General features: G+C 30.8%; 1 protein-coding gene across 1 annotated transcript; it reads left to right on the top strand.

Moving 5' to 3' along the window:
* Window positions 1-2,799: 2,799 nt before the first annotated feature.
* Window positions 2,800-3,419, top strand: LOC145116058 (uncharacterized). Its single transcript, XM_079052423.1, has one exon. It carries the CDS (start codon window positions 2,940-2,942, stop codon window positions 3,246-3,248), a length of 309 nt encoding a protein of 102 aa, XP_078908549.1. The 5' UTR covers window positions 2,800-2,939; the 3' UTR covers window positions 3,249-3,419.
* The last annotated feature ends 13,431 nt before the right edge of the window (window positions 3,420-16,850 follow it).

Raw genomic sequence — 16,850 nt, forward strand, 5'->3', positions numbered from 1 at the left:
TATAAATATGTTTTTACAAAAGAAATGTATACAAACACTTATTTGAGTGCATATAAATATGTTTTCACAAAAGAAATGTGTAAGTTTACTATGAAATAGGTGTTTGTATATATTTTTTATAAATATATGTTTGCATACAACTATATTTATAATAAAATAGATGTTTGTATACATTTTTTTTTGTAAAATACATGTTTGTATATATTTTTATAACAACGGATTTGTATATATTTATATACTTAATAAATACCTATTTTTATAAATAAGTATTTCGTATACAAAAAGGTTTTAAAAAAAAGTTTTTATATATAAAATATAATATTTTTTATGTGAAAACATGTTTTTTTTATTAAATATGATTTTATAAAGGAAAAACATACTCGGAGCAATATTTTGAGAAAAAAAGGTGTAAAAAAACTAAAGTTAAGATGAATTCATAACAAAATTCTAAAATTTGGGCCAAAATGGTAAATTTTGGACCAAATTTGTAATAAAATTTAAAATCTGGGCTAAAAGTGTAAATTTTGGAACAAATTTGTAATATACTTTGAAATCTGGGCCAAAAATGTAATTTTTGAAAATTGGATGACCTGTTGATTAGATATAAGGGTTAAATTGAATACGATTATCGGTTTTTAAAACTTAAGTGAATAAAAAAAAAAGATATAATGACTAAATCGATTATGGAGCCAATATGTAAGGACTTTATTGTAGTTTTTAAGGTCATCTATAACTTGTGTTTTTTACTAAAAAAATGTTAGAACTTTTACCCACCACTGTATAAAACTTGAGACTTTTTTAGTATTTTCACATCATATTTTTAGTCATATAATTTAATTTCGGAAATGACAAGAGTTACACTTTTAGTTACTATTATTTTTATGATTTAATTAATTTTTGGTCATTTAACATTTTAGTTTGCATTAATTAAAGTTTATGTCCATATAATTTTGTCTATTTAGAAAATAACCTACAGATTTGGTATATGTAATTTTGTTTTTAATTTGTACTAAATACAGTTTTGGTTCCCAAAGTTTATAATTAAGAAATCAATGAATTACCCTTTAACCTTTTAGTTTTATGGATTAATTATAGTTTTAGTCCTTATATTTTTAATTTAGGAAATATTGAACAACACTTTTGGTTGATATATTTTTAATGCTAAATTACAGTTTCAGTCCTTATGATTTGCATTTTTCTGTATTTTAGGTCCAAATTATAAATTTTTTATAAAAAGACTAAGTTTTAGTTTTTGTACATATGCTTTGCAAGCTATGCACTTTATCAAAACTTTTATATTGAAGAATGAAGATCACTATAATTGATAAAAATTGCACATCCCTAAAACTGTCATTGTCAAACCTCATTTATTAAATATTCTAAAATAACAATTTTATTCTCAATTTTGTCTTTTTCTCATTTTATTTTTTATTATAAAATTTATCTATTATTTGTTTTAATAGATGGCTCCTCTCTCTATTTGTGTTTTTTAAATTATTTTGCGTACATATATCCCAATTATATAAATTACATACCAATATTTATAGTAGAAAATATATGGTCAATAAACTCACCACAACGTGCGTCCATCACCACTCGTTATATATATATATATATATATATATATATATATATATATATATATATATATATATATATATATATATATATATATATATATATATAGAAGTAGGTTAATGCGAAAACATAAATATATTCCGAAAACGCGAAAACAGGTTTTATCTTATAAAAATCAAACATATGTACTATAAAATAATAAATTTATTAGCAATAAATTAAAGATAGTAAGTTTACATTTGATAGTGTTATGATAATATAAATTTAAAGACGGATTTAATAATTATTTTTTTTTCACGTGCTTAATCATTTTTAAATTCATGTTTTTATAATAAAAATATTAAAAATCATACTTTGCTAATATGAAACAATTTCTCATCTATCATCGATTATCATCATGTATTTCAAAGTTTGGATGAATTATTTTCCAAAATATAATGTTGAGGTGACACAATATTATAGGTTTTTCTTGTTTTCGTGTTTTCGCAAATTATTTGCATTTTCGCCTGAACCCTCCCCTATATATATATATATATATATATATATATATATATATATATATATATATATATATATATATATGGTTTGTATGGTTTGTATCTCTACCTTCTTAAATCAAAATAATAATAATGATATATATATATATATATATATATATATATATATATATATATATATATATATATATATATATCATTATTATTATTTTGATTTAAGAAGGTAGAGATACAAACCATACAAACCATATATCAAATACAAACATAAATATATTCATATTCTTTTTCAAAAGTAAAATCTAAACTACACTTCTAAAAAATATAACGCAAATCATATTCATCATATATTTCTTAATAATGGTTATATTCACGTTGAATAAGCAATGAACATATACTTTATGTATCTACGTAACTACTAATTGAAACAAAAGTATATAAAAGACATCGTAAGTTATTTTTGATATTGTAAAAATATGTAATAATAACTCAAAAAAACTAACAACATATAAAAAATAATAAAAGTTTTATAAAAAATTACAAAAAATCAGAACTTATCTGTCTATTTATAACTTTATTCTTTTCCCATTCCAATATCATGGTGTTGATCATCGTTGGATATGTATTACATTGGATGCATATAAAAGGAAGGAAATTAGGCTAGAAGACAACCCTATTATTATAGCATATCCCGTATATAAAGTGTCCCCCTGAATCCCTGATGCCAATATTGTAATTGTATGTGACAAAATAGACAAAAAGACATAAACATAAAAATGCTAACTCTAGCATCTCATAGTATATATATTCATACCAATCTCTTGTACAAGTGATTTGTCAAGTGTTTACAAAAGCTTATTAATAAGAATGACCGGTGGCAAAGGAGGTGGTGGCGGCGGCGGCGGAAAAGACGGTAGTGGAGGTGGCGGAAAGGGTGGTGGTGGAGGCAGCATGAGCAGTGGTGGGGGTGGCAAGGGGGGTGGTGGTGGTGGTGGGAAGAGTGCTAGTGGCGGTGCCAAGGGTGGTGGAACGGGGTCGACCGGTGGTAAAAGTGGTGGAGGCTCGAACTACATGAAGGCTCCGGGTGGCGGTGGAGGTTATATCTCAAGGACAGGTTTTGAGAGCAACCCAAAAGGTTATTTCGATGGGCTACATGGTGCTTCAAAGGGTACATGAGTCATGTTTATGTTAGGTATCCGTGTTACGTTCTCGTTTTATGAGTAATATAAATAAAAATGTAATTTTCAGCTTTTAGTTCCTACTTTTCCATCCTCTGTGTTTATGTATGAATATGCAAACACTTGTAAACAATAGAAAAATATATCAAATCTAGTTGTTATCCTCTAATTCCTAGTTCATTTGTTCTGTTATTAAAAAATAAAAATAAATGTATAGATAGTAAAAACATGTGAGGAAATATTAATTTTTAGAAACAAGTTTCAGCGATACAAATTATAAAAAATGACAGGGTTTGTGATTTAACCATTAATAGTATCGGACAACTTCTTTTATTATTTAAAATTAATACTTATAATTAATTCATGAATTAAACGCATATTCTTACATCAACTTATCACCAGGCATCGATTATGTTCTTTTGGCTGGACCCAACAAATAATTCCGTAATTACGCAGTTATTTATTTATTTATTTTAAATATTATTAGTTGCAACATTTTTATTTAATTGAATGTAATACTTATCAAGACTCAAGTGATATATATAAGTTCGATAACGGACGTAGGAGCAAAACAATATGACTCACAATTAATATCAATATTTTCACTGTTTCTCATAAATTAAATCATAAAAAAGGTGTTACTTAATATTTTAATTTGTATAATTATAGTAGTTTTACAATGTATACATACAGTTGAAACAATTTATACATTCATGATTTCATAATCTTTATGCCTTCAATTTAAATAATGAATTTAAAAGGATATGTCACAAATTTCCCGTGTATAAGTTTTATGACCAACCACAACTATTCCAGTCGCCATATAATATTAATTTATTTATTTTCAAAATTATTAAATTAAAAAGTCGAGGGATTTTCATAATTGAATTTATGGTAGCTCAAAGGCTGTAAACAATTAGTTTCAATTATTTCAATAAAGAAAATAGCTATGTTATAGTAGCGCTAATGTTTTTAAAAATAAAACTTGAACATTCAATGGATTTAAGGAAGTTGAAGCCTAATATAACAGTGAAAATAATTATTTGGGTACAAAGTGGCAGTTAAAAGAGCATGTGTTCAGCTGATGTGTTCAAAGCCCGGTCAATGAGACTGCCCAAAAGGCCAAAACAAGGACAGGCCTGACCCCTTAAACTTTATGGGCCTTACTTGACTCAAGTTGGACCTAAAAGTCCAGGCTTCTGTGGGCTTTCTCATTTTATACATTTCTAACGTTTAAGTCATTTTTACTGTTTAAGTCATATTTATGCTATTTAAAAGCAATACGATTTAGAATTAAGATTAATGCATCAAAATGCACCGTATGCATTTATTAATATAAGAAGATAAGAAGACTTGCAAAACAACAAATATAAATATGTATCAAATTAATTAGAAATACTCGGAGGTAATATAATGCTTTCATGATGTGAATATTGTACCATATGTTAACCAGTCCAAACACCTTTGTTATTGTTCATGCTGTTTGTTATTTCTAATTTTCTATCATCGAAGTGCTCAAAATTCTTTTAAACCTTAGACGGATTTTTTTTTATCATTTCTTGACGAGTCAACCATGGGTAAAAAGAATCATTTAAAATAATATATAAATTATTATAAATGAAACAATTGCAAAATACAATTAGAAATAATTAATAGAGAGAATTATGTGATGATTGGTGGGTGGAATTAAGCCCCACAATACATCTGTTTATACTAGAAAAACAATACGTAAATCACATTAAGAGGTCAAAATACTACTTAAGCTAAAAATACTTTAATGGTATATTATTTTATAGTTTATTATTATTTATTTATTTTTATTGAGTGGTCAAATACCATTGAATCATACAATTTATTTGGTTTCTATTGATCATTATATATATATTGAATGATATTTGGTTTTTATTAATCATTATATATATATATATATATATATATATATATATATATATATATATATATATATATATATATATATATATATATGGTCAATATATTTTTACTTATACATCTAACACCTTCTATTTTAATCATGTTTTATTTTACTATTTAATTATATTATAAATTTAAATATTTTTTAGTATTCTACTAATTAATTATTTATATCAAATATTAATAACACTTCACTTATGAAATATAAATTTTATAACGATTATAAGATTTTTTTTTCTTCATAACTATAACGTAATAATGTTTTCTTATTTTAATAACAGTACACCACTTGGTGCAAGTGTTCACCGTGCCCTGTACAATTCAATATACCAGCCACCTCGGTTCATCGCATAGTGTTGTGGATATACACCCTTATGCTTGCTTAAAGATAACTTCCAACATGATACAATTCAATATTCAAGTTACTAATTATTACTATGTTTTGTTTATGTTCGACAACATAAGGTCAATTTTATACTTGTAATCATTAAAATATATAGTCAAAGGTATTCATTTATATAGATTATGATGTTTATTTATTTTTTTGCTTACAACCATATGAATCGTTAATTGATGCAACTATACAATACATATTAATAAAATTGTCGAAAGGACTTGTCTTGTCTTTTTTTTTTCTTCCAAAAAAGTACTATACAATACGTATGGTACAAGGCTATAAAGCAAATGCACCTGTATGTGATGACAAGCCATGGTTATCTTTCTATTTTAGATTAGGATTCACAGATAATTGCTTTCCGAGTCATCGTTTAATATTTATTATGTCCCTTTCAAATTATTTTTTAAATAAAATAAATAAACAATTTACACAAGGTCATTATCAATCATGTCTATATTTCCAAAAGCTAGAACCGTGTTCGAAGTGTATTATATTGCAAAATCTTTATTGTCTTTTTAAGTCTTTTAGAAATTACTATTTTCCTGTTATATATATATATATATATATATATATATATATATATATATATATATATATATATATATATATATATATATATACTAGCCGTTTACCCATGCCAAACGACGGGTGCAAATGGTTTTTTTATAAATTAGTTTCTAGAGGAGATTACTTCTTTTTGTCACAAATGGTTTGGTGTTGTACGTTGTTTACAGAAGGCGACCAATAGTTTGTTTCGACAATTAGTTATATTCTAGAATATGTTCAATTTCAAGGAAAACAAGGCAAATACATATTGTCGTCATTTGGTTTTGTGGCAACGAATAGTTGTAATCCTCTCCAAACAAAGAGAAATAATATTTTAGTTTGCACAAGTTCATGCCCTACTTGTGCCCTTATGATAAGGGTTAATAGTTTTTATTTAGGACTTACAAGGACTTTATAATAAACAAATGGTCTCACATGAGCGTTCACCAATGACCTGGAAGGACAACCTTCATTTCCTTATCCACTTAACAATACACTCCGACCATTTAACGGATCCCTTTGGGAGGCTGGTGTCACCCTTCAGCTGAAACCATGTTGAGATTCGAACCCAGTTTACCCCCCTCGGTTCTTTTGGTTCCAGACCGATTTACAACCCTAGTTAGGTTTGTAATTAGCTTAGCCAAAATGTGGTATCTTATATAATAAAAATTTAGAATTTAGTCTTTCTTTTTAAATAATCTTTAAGATTCCTTATTATTACTGTGTTTTTAAATATAAACAATATAGAGTTGATGGTACTTTTTCAATACTTGTAGTTTTTTCCTATTGTTATATTTATAAATATTTTTTCTTTAGAAATATATCTTTAATATAAATATCTAACAAACAAAAAGATGATTAGCTAATTTTTTTATATATTATTTATTTAAAATTAACAAAATGATTCTTTAATTATAATTGTTTGTTCTGCAATTTTTTTTGAAAATATTATATCTTTTGAGAATCGCTTTTTCCTAATAAAATTATTTGCTTATCATTAATTATAATATCCGGTAAAAAAGAAGTTAGGATAAAAAAACGGTTAAATTATATTAAACTATTAATTTTAATTTATTTTTTACTATTAAATTTTGTTGAATTCCATTTATGAAAATATCATGTTCGTATGAATAATCAAATAAATTAGAATATAAAAATCATTTTTTGAGAAACTTCAAATGGAATCATAGAATCCAATATTAAAATCCATATTACATATGCTCATTATTTTAAATTCTAGATAACCCAAACAACGATTTTACATTTATGAGATCGCTCATTATTTTAAACTCCAGATAACCCAAACAACGATTTTACATTTATGGGATCACAACACAAAACTTGTATAGCATAATTGAAATCATGTAATTAGACTTATAATTTAACCAAATCAACAAAACTGAAATTATACACATATTAGTAAATTATTTCACAAGGTATTTATTAATGGCGAAATCCAAATCTCCCACCTTTATTTTAAGCATCTTTGGTTCAAATTCAACCTTGTATATCACTCACATACATACAAAAAGACTACTTCATATTCGCAAATCCACAAAATAGGCGTATTTCTATACGTAAGGTTATTTGCACATGATAAAAAAATGTGATGACCTCTAAAATATCAATACAGTCATGAAACTTGTTTAACTATTGACATACAAGCACAAAATACAACCAATCCACTTTTAGTGTTCATATATATATTATCAATATGCATCATTAAGAATTTGATCTTTATTAAGAACTCCAATCTTCCACTACAAAACTACCAACATGACAAAATTTCAATTTCTTAATGAAGTAAGATAGTTTTGGGTTATAACTTGTTGATCATTTGTGGTTAAGATTTGGAATCTTACTGGAATTGTGTATCACCCATAAATTTGAACACGGTTATAGATCCTCCACCCTGAACTATTTGTTGACCTCCCAAATTGTAGTTGAAAGTAGAGGCCGTATGTTCCTACAAAGAACGAAAACTTCATCTTTGCATCAAACTTACTATAAAACCTTTGTCATCTAGACAAATTTATAATACATAATAACTTTTTTTCTATAGAAACAACCAACAAGATAAGAACATGCTTGGATGCAACCTGCAAATCCATTATCAAAGAACATGTTTATTGTACTTTGAAAAAGTATACCCTTTAAAGCATTATAGTCCAAAACTATCTTATTATGACACTAAAGCATTATAGTCCAAAACTTTCTTAGTTTTTCCAACTTTCCTTGGTTGTGCCATTTGTTAAAGTCACCTTTCATCATAATGCAACGTTACCAAAAAAAATAGACCATCACCTGAAGAATGGAACAGTTCCCTAAAGAAACAAATATATATATATATATATATATATATATATATATATATAAATTATTACCTCAATTTTCATACATATGTATTGCTATCTCTGAGAAACGTCATATGTAGCAAAAGATATCAGGAAGACATGAACTTTGTTCTTGTGGCCTTCCTCACCTTCTTTACCGATAAAAAAAATTGAGCATACATAACACTAACTAAAATTGTCAGAAAATATATAAATTTATGAATTTAGATAGTCACTTATAACCTACACAAATCCAAATAAAAAGAAAGCTTAAACACTACACGTTTTATGATGGGATATAATAACATATATACCTCTCAAATGTTGTTGAACCGCAAAACATGACCAACAGACAGTATAACCAGGAAAAGATCTCTCTCCAGAAATCAATGCCTAAAACACCAAAGTTTAGCACTCATATTGGAACCTAGTGTGTAAGTTAATATCCAAATAAGATAATTGCACTCACATAATCAGATACACCCACAGAGCCATACACAGTCACACACACACACACACACACACACACACACACACACTCCCTACATAACACACACACACACACATCGTATAAATGATAAATCAAAAGAAAACAAAAATCATGGAAATAGACCTATTAGTTAACTCTTGTTCTTCAAAGTCACGTACAAAATCGATTGAATTTTATATGGATCTCCAACACAATAAATGTTTTTTTTTATTTTAGAAAAATAACCAAGGAAGGAATATGGGTCGTAGATGGTACCTTCGGTCCGTTCACCGGGAAATGAAGAAATAAAATACATGTTTTTTTAACCACAAAGCATTCCTGAAACCGTATGATCTTTGGATCGATATAGCCTTTCATACTACACACCCCTGCAACTAATCAAGAATAAAAATAAAGATGCAGAAATCAAAGAGTGGTATCTTAGGTGTAATTTACCAGGAGATCGTATATAGATACACAAGCGAGGCCTCTACCTCGACCTTCACTTGATAGCAAAAAAATTTGTTTTTAGCTTTCCATAACATGTTCTTCGTTCGGAGGTCGAGGAGGCAGACACCTTAGAGAAAGTCGGTTCTATGGTGACTCATGGTAGCGGAAAATAGATGGTTGGGATGTAGAGAGAAATCATAGGATGTCTCCTAGCTGCAAAAATCAAGATTGAGGTGAGTTTTAGGGATTGAAATCGAGATAGAGAGTGAGGTTTAGGGATCGCGGTGTAAGAAATTTAAAAAAAAATCATGAAAAATAGAGCAGGAGTTGTGGTTGGTTGTGGCTATCAGAGCAGGAGTTGCAAGCAACAGAGCAGGAGTTGTGGTTGGTTGTGGCTATCAGATTGTAGATAGGATTTTCCAAGGAACAAATTTGGGTAGGAGGCCATGAGAGAGAATGGGAGACAAATTTTATGTTTTCACGGTGGGGAAGGAGGCAAGATTCCAAATATAGGTGCAGAGATTGGGTAGTGGAGTTCTTATGGGTGCATCTATCTCATATTGGCAGCTTCAAAGGGCTTTGACCGATTTAATTGGGCGACATTGAAGTAATGCTCGTTCTTTGACCGATTCAACTTCTAGTTCGATTCGAATTTCATTTTTGTTGACCAAAAACAAATTTGAAAAGTAGGATAATGTCAAATATACTAATGGAATTCTTGATCAACTTTTGATTAATTATATTTCCTTAATTTAAGATAATTTAGTTTTGATGTCCACAAACTAATTTGATTTATGCACAAAAGTGTAAAACCCATATATTACATGGGTTCATTTAAAAAAAAAAATTAAATATGAAATTCTTAACATTTTGAGAAATTTGAATTTATAAGAAAATTTAAAAAAATCTACTCTAATAAATAAAAATCATTTTGCCACATGTCACACTCTCAATGATTTGACCACATGTCATTTTGTGGTTATTTTTAATCAAATGTTTTCCACATGACATTTTGTGGTTTTTTCATTTTATTAAATTCCACATAATATTTAAATGTAATAATTACAATAAATGTAACAATAAATGCATATCAATATCATTAATTGATATTTCTTCTAATTTCTAAATTTCTAAATTAAGGCTCATTAGTTTCTATGTTTTTTTCTTTTTTAAATTCAAACTAATAATTTAGATAAATAAACATAGAAAACTAATGAGCCTTAATTTTTAACTCTTGTTGGAGAGGCCCACAACCTGACGACACTGACTAATCTCCCCCCAAGAATGAGGAATGGCGATGAAGGCTCCTATGGAATAAAATACCTAGGAGGATTTAATGTAGGAATAAGATTCAGAATGAACTCGGATGTGAAGGAATTCTTGGAAGACCAGTCTAGATGGGCTGACTAGATCAAATGGTGGGAGATGGGGGATAAGGTTAAACTAAACGGAGAAAGGGTCGTCTGGTTAAAAAACAAAGGCTTGCCAGAGAGCTATGGGACGAAGAAAACTTCTCTGCCATTGCGAAAAAGTTTGGAAGGTTGATAGAACCGATGGAAATTAGTCTGGTAACACAAAACGTATCGTCCGTGAAACTTGGGATCCTTACCAATTTAACTAAACAGATAAATGAGAATGTGATGGTGGTAGTAGGTTCGAACTACATGACATGCGTTGGTGTGACGGAAGTAGACGACAACTGGGTGCCATTCAAAATTACAAAGGAGGAAGAAGAAGAATACATTTCCGAATCAGAAGAAGATACAGTAGATAGGATGTCAGATTCCTTTGCAAATTTGGAAACAGGGTATGAGGATGAGGATATGGAAGAAGGTGAAATTAGGTATACTGATGAAGACAATGCTGGTGGATATTCCGACGACGCTCACGTTACAACCGACCACCAGCAAATACGTGGATCGTCAGTGATCGGCGACAAACAGGAGGACGTTCTTGAGGCGGTTGAAGTTCCCCATAAGTCGACGACATTAATTACTCCTCATGAGCCGTTTGTATTCAATACGGTGGACACACATGGAGAATCCCAAACTCAACGTGTCAATTTGGTACAATTGGGCCCATTGGATGGATTACTACAAGAGGGATGCTTTGGGCCTTTCCCCCTGGCCCGATTAATGATGGTAGACGGAGACTTCCTAAATATTTTGATATTGGGCCTGGAAATGAAGTTGAAGACGGTGATACGGAGGTAGAAGGGAGTTGTACTCTACACAAAAAAACAAAGAGTTGACGGTGCATTCCCACAGACCCAATCCTTAGACCTAAACAGAAATCCATCCCCAACACACTCCAATTCTGTAAAATCTACGGAAGAAGAAGTTTTCCCAATCAATACGTTGCATAATGTGGTGGTTGAAAATGTTGCAAATGCAATGGACGAGACAGACCTCACCATTGATAAATCCCAAATTTAAAAAACTGTCTCAAGAAGCTCGAGATATGCTGGAAGCAGAGATTGGAGTGGATGAAATACAAACTGTTGTTTGTTCATGTGGTAGTGAAAAGGCACCGGGGCCAGGCGGGTACTTGTTCAAGTTCTTTAAGAAATATTGGGATTTGGTCAAAGATGACATTGCAGCGTTTGTGAATCACTTTGAAAGGTGGAGTAAATTCTCAAATGGATGCAACTCATCGTTTATAACTTTGGTGGCAAAGGTGAAGGACCCATTATCCCTTAAAGATTATCGACCCATCAATCTTATCGGGGCTCTATACAAGATCATAGCGAAGATCCTCGCTAATCGTATGAAGAACCACATTGGAGGTTGTATTAATGAAGTTCAATCAGTTTTCTTGGAGGGACGTAACATACTGGAGGGACCGCTCATGGTCAACGAACTAGTTTCTTGGATCCAAAAAAGCGGAAAAATGCTATTATTTAAAGTGGACTTCAATAAAGCTTTTGACCCGGTCAATTGGGAGTACTTGGATTCGATTATGACCCAAATGAATTTTGGCGAAAAATGGAGGAGATGGATAGTGGGATGTTTAGAATCATCGAAAGCTTCTGTATTGATTAATGGTTCCCCAACAAAGGAGTTTGTAATGTCAAAAGGAGTAAGGCAAGGCGACCCAATGTCCCCATTCCTTTTCATATTAGCTATGGAAGGACTACATGTTTTGATGAGTTCAGCAGTGGAACGGGGAGTATTTGAAGGGGTGAAAATTCCAAACTCCAATATTAATATCTCTCATCTGTTCTATGCAGACGACGCGCTGTTTTTAGGAGATTGGTCACAAAGGAATATTGCAAACTTAGCGAGAATTCTAAGGTGTTTTCAAGTGGTTTCTGGACTAAAATAAATTTCAACAAATCATGTGTGTATGGTATTGGAGGAGATTCCAGTGAGGTAAGAGATTGGTCCGCTCCGCTTGTTTGTGAACCATTAACCCTACCTTTTACTTATCTAGGCGTACTTGTGGGAGACAATATGAATCGAAAAAATGCTTAGAAACCTATAATAGATAAATTTAAGTCCAAATTGTTGATATGGAAGTCAAAAACATTAAGTTTTGGAGGCCGGATAACACTGACAAAAGCAGTCCTTGGGAACCTACCCACGTATTATCTATCTTTGTTTGCTGCACCAATTGGGGTAATCCAATAACTTGATAAAATTCAAAGGCATTTTATTTGGGGAGGGACTGAGGAAAAATCGAGTATACACTGGGTCTCCTGGGAAAAAATCACAACTCCAAAACAGGTGGGAGGTATGGGATTGGGTTCTCTAAGATCCCTAAATTTCGCGAAATGGATCTGTCACAGCCCTATTGTCGAAATGGTTATGGAAAATCAAAATGGATCTGTCACAGTTATGGGATCGCTTAGTTATTGCCGTACACAACCTAGGGAAGAATTATAATTACTGCTTTGCAAAGAAATCATCAAAGGGCGTATGGGCGAAGATTGCCAAAGCACTCGTGGCAATGGAGAAACTGGGGATGACAACAACAAAAGTTATGCAGATGTCGAACTCAAACGACAGATGGAGATCATATTTTGCTATAGGTGGTGATCTCTCGGTAGCCTTATTGAGAACAAGACTTGACAGGGAATTCCACCAGGTCTTTGATGGGGAATTCTCATGGTCTAAAATTGTTCCAACAAAGGTTTCGTGTTTCGTAGGGCGAGCAAAACAAAATAGAATCTCATCAATGGTTGCTCTGAGCAAAAGAGGCATTACAGTTAACTCAATTACGTGTGGTGAGTGCCAAAATAATTATGAGACTACAGATCACTTACTCATCTCGTGCCCGTTGGCGAAAGAAGTGTGGCTGGCGATTACACAATGTTGTGGAGTGGCGGATTCAACATTGGAGTGTACAACAGTTCGTGATGTTTTGGCGTGGGACAGTAAATGGGGACAATGCCCAAAAGAAAAAAAAGTAGACGATGTTATAAAATATGGGACACTTTGGTGCCTATAGAAAGCAAGAAACAAAAGAGTATTCAGAAATCATAGAATTCAACCGGCGAAGATAGTGGATAACATTAAATCGGATTTATTCACTTGGATAAAACATAGAATAAAAAAAGTAGCATTAGATTGGAATTTATGGTGTAACTATCCGTTAAAATGCGGATGAGGTTATAGATGGCGAGTCCCTATTAAGTTATTTCATTTCCTCGTTTTGTACTCTTTTTGCTTCACTAGCAACTTGCTAGTGCAGTCTTCTATAAATATATTTAAAAAAATTGAAATTTTGAAATTAGAAGAAATATCAATTAATGATATTGATGTCCATTTATTGTTATATTTATTGCAATTATTACATTTAAATATTATGTAGAATTTAATAAAATGAAAAAAAACCACAAAATGTCATGTGAAAAACATTTAATTAAAAATAACCTCAAAATAACATATGACCAAATCATTGAGAGTGTGACATGTGGCAAAAAAAATTTCATTTATTAGAGTATATATATATATATATATATATATATATATATATATATATATAGTTTTATCCTTAGATTTTTTGGAATAATCAAAATATTTTATTACATCAAACAAGCAAGAACAAGAAGTTAGCTAATAAATAATGATAATTGATTTAGACATAATAATTTTTCACTATACACAACAATTTATGTTATACAGAGTTGTACAATACAACATTTTAAAACACAAATTAGTGTGTATAGTAAAACATTACGAAATCAGCTCACACAAATAATACATTGAATTAAGTTTGGTTTTTAAGACTATATTTGATGTGAATAGGTTATTTTTTAAGTTTATTACAATTTAGTGTTTGGTAGACCATAAAAATAACTGAAACTAATGGTAGTTTATTCAAAAGTTTTTTCCTATTTGAAAAAGCTTTTGAAAAACTTTTTGTCACTAGAATTATAAGCTTTTTTAAATGTTAGTTCTCTTGGATAGAGTGTCAAAAAGTCATTAACAGTTGATAATATTTCTAATAAAAACAATGACTTTTTTGGTTGCCTTAATGACCCAATTTAATAGAATAAATAAAGGAGAAAACAAGTTTATTAATTTTGTATAGTTTAATAAATTATTTGGAAGTTATTTTGAAAATTAATTAAATGGTTTTAATTAAAAAAGGGGTTGGATATTAATTATTTAAAAGTTAACTTATCGGAGTATTTCAGAATCTCTTAAGAGATAAGGGATTTTCAAAATCTGCATCTATCCCACATGAGATCAAAGATATATTTGGGGTATGGAGCTAAGACCTATAAATAGGGTGCTAGGGATCACATCCTCCTTGCTCATTGGCTTGAGATTACGCCAACTTCCTTATCTCTTTATAGTAGACAAAATTTCTTAACCCTTTTTAGGGTTCGTAGAAATTTGTCCATCTCTTTGTTATTTTTGGTTCTGCTCTTTAGTGTCTTGGGTGTGATACCATAAGAGGGATTTCTACTATGGGTTCTTACCATCCATGCAAGGTGGCAAGGACAATATCACAAGCAAAAATTCTATAACTAAAAGAGGTATGTTATTCTGTCTTTCTTAGTAATTGCAATAATAGATTGAAACCTAGTTCTATTAGGGTGCATGCACACATAGGGTTATAGTTTGATGTTTATGTTATGCAACTAGTGTGTATAGATTGCTAGAAAACTCATCAGTAGTATCATAGCCTTTGGTTCATGATTACTTGCACTGCTATTCCAAATAGATTTGAATCTTTTTTATTTAGATTAGGCTTTTTCAATTTTAGGGTTTTGGGATACGAAATTATTATTTCCATTTTCTGTTGGTTATTTTTCGTTTTTCCATGTGCCCTAAGTTAGGGTTTAAATAACCACAAACACATAAAACGAAATTGGAATATATACATGGATTTCAACAGGGCACGACACGCCTATTGTAGGATGCGGTGCACCCCCTGTGATTCATGCCAGCAAAACCCTAGCTTGCCATGTAAGTTCTCTTACTTGTCATGCTAGAAACAAATATTATGTATTTCAAATTCTGGGTATTCCCTTTAGATTTAAGTTCGCTTGCTCATTGGATTGAGATTTTTCCAAATTCCTAATCTCTTCATAGTGGACACAATTTCTTAACCCTTATTAAGGTTTGTAGAAATTTGTCCATCTCCTTGTTATTTTTGGTTCTGCTCTTTGGTGTCTTGGTTGTGATACAATAAGAGGGATTCCTATTATGGGTCCTCACAATCCATGAAAGGTGGAAATGACAAGATCGCAAGCATCAATTCTATAGCTACAAAGAGGTATGTTATTCTGCCTTTCTTAGTAGTTGTAATAATAGATTGAAACCTAGATCTATTAGGGTGCATGTATACATTGGTGTAAGGTCCTGAAAAGGATCTTTACCAATGATCAAGCAACAAACAATCACAAAAAGAAGAATAAGATGAAAAGAAATCGAGCTTGCACACGTTTATATTCAGAAAAATGCCAGGTACAACTCGATGGAACACTTCTGTAAACGCAATGTCATCAACAACCACCAAAGACCAACACCTCCACTATTTATACTAGACAGGACCGTAAACAGGGTTTACGACCGTAAACACAGTTTACGGTTGTAAACACACATAATGACCAAAAACACATATACAACTCATAAACAGTATTACAGACTCATGCCGAACAAAATACAATGAAAGCCTAGACCAAACCATTTACTGGACCCTTCAATCTCCCCCTTGGTTTGGTGCTAGCTTGGACTCAGCTTTTGTCGACCACCAGTACATCGGATTTTCCCATAGCTCCGTTCCACATCTCTTTCTCGATAATCTCAGCAACCATCGAAGTGTACTCCTTTGCAACGGGCTCAAAAATGTCTTCAGCCACCTTGATCTGATGAATGGAGAGCTGATGTATGTCCCACTTGCCAAATTGAAGCAAATCCCTCTTGTCATACAAGCGGATACAATCGTCTTTAAGCTTAATGACAGCAGCAGCAGTAGATTCATCAAACACCCAGTATTGCATGGATGCGAGAGATCCAT

The sequence above is a fragment of the Lactuca virosa genome, chromosome 5 (assembly GCF_052849685.1).
Source record: "Lactuca virosa cultivar CGN04683 chromosome 5, Lactuca_virosa_CGN04683_v6, whole genome shotgun sequence".
NCBI classification, from domain to species: domain Eukaryota; kingdom Viridiplantae; phylum Streptophyta; class Magnoliopsida; order Asterales; family Asteraceae; genus Lactuca; species Lactuca virosa.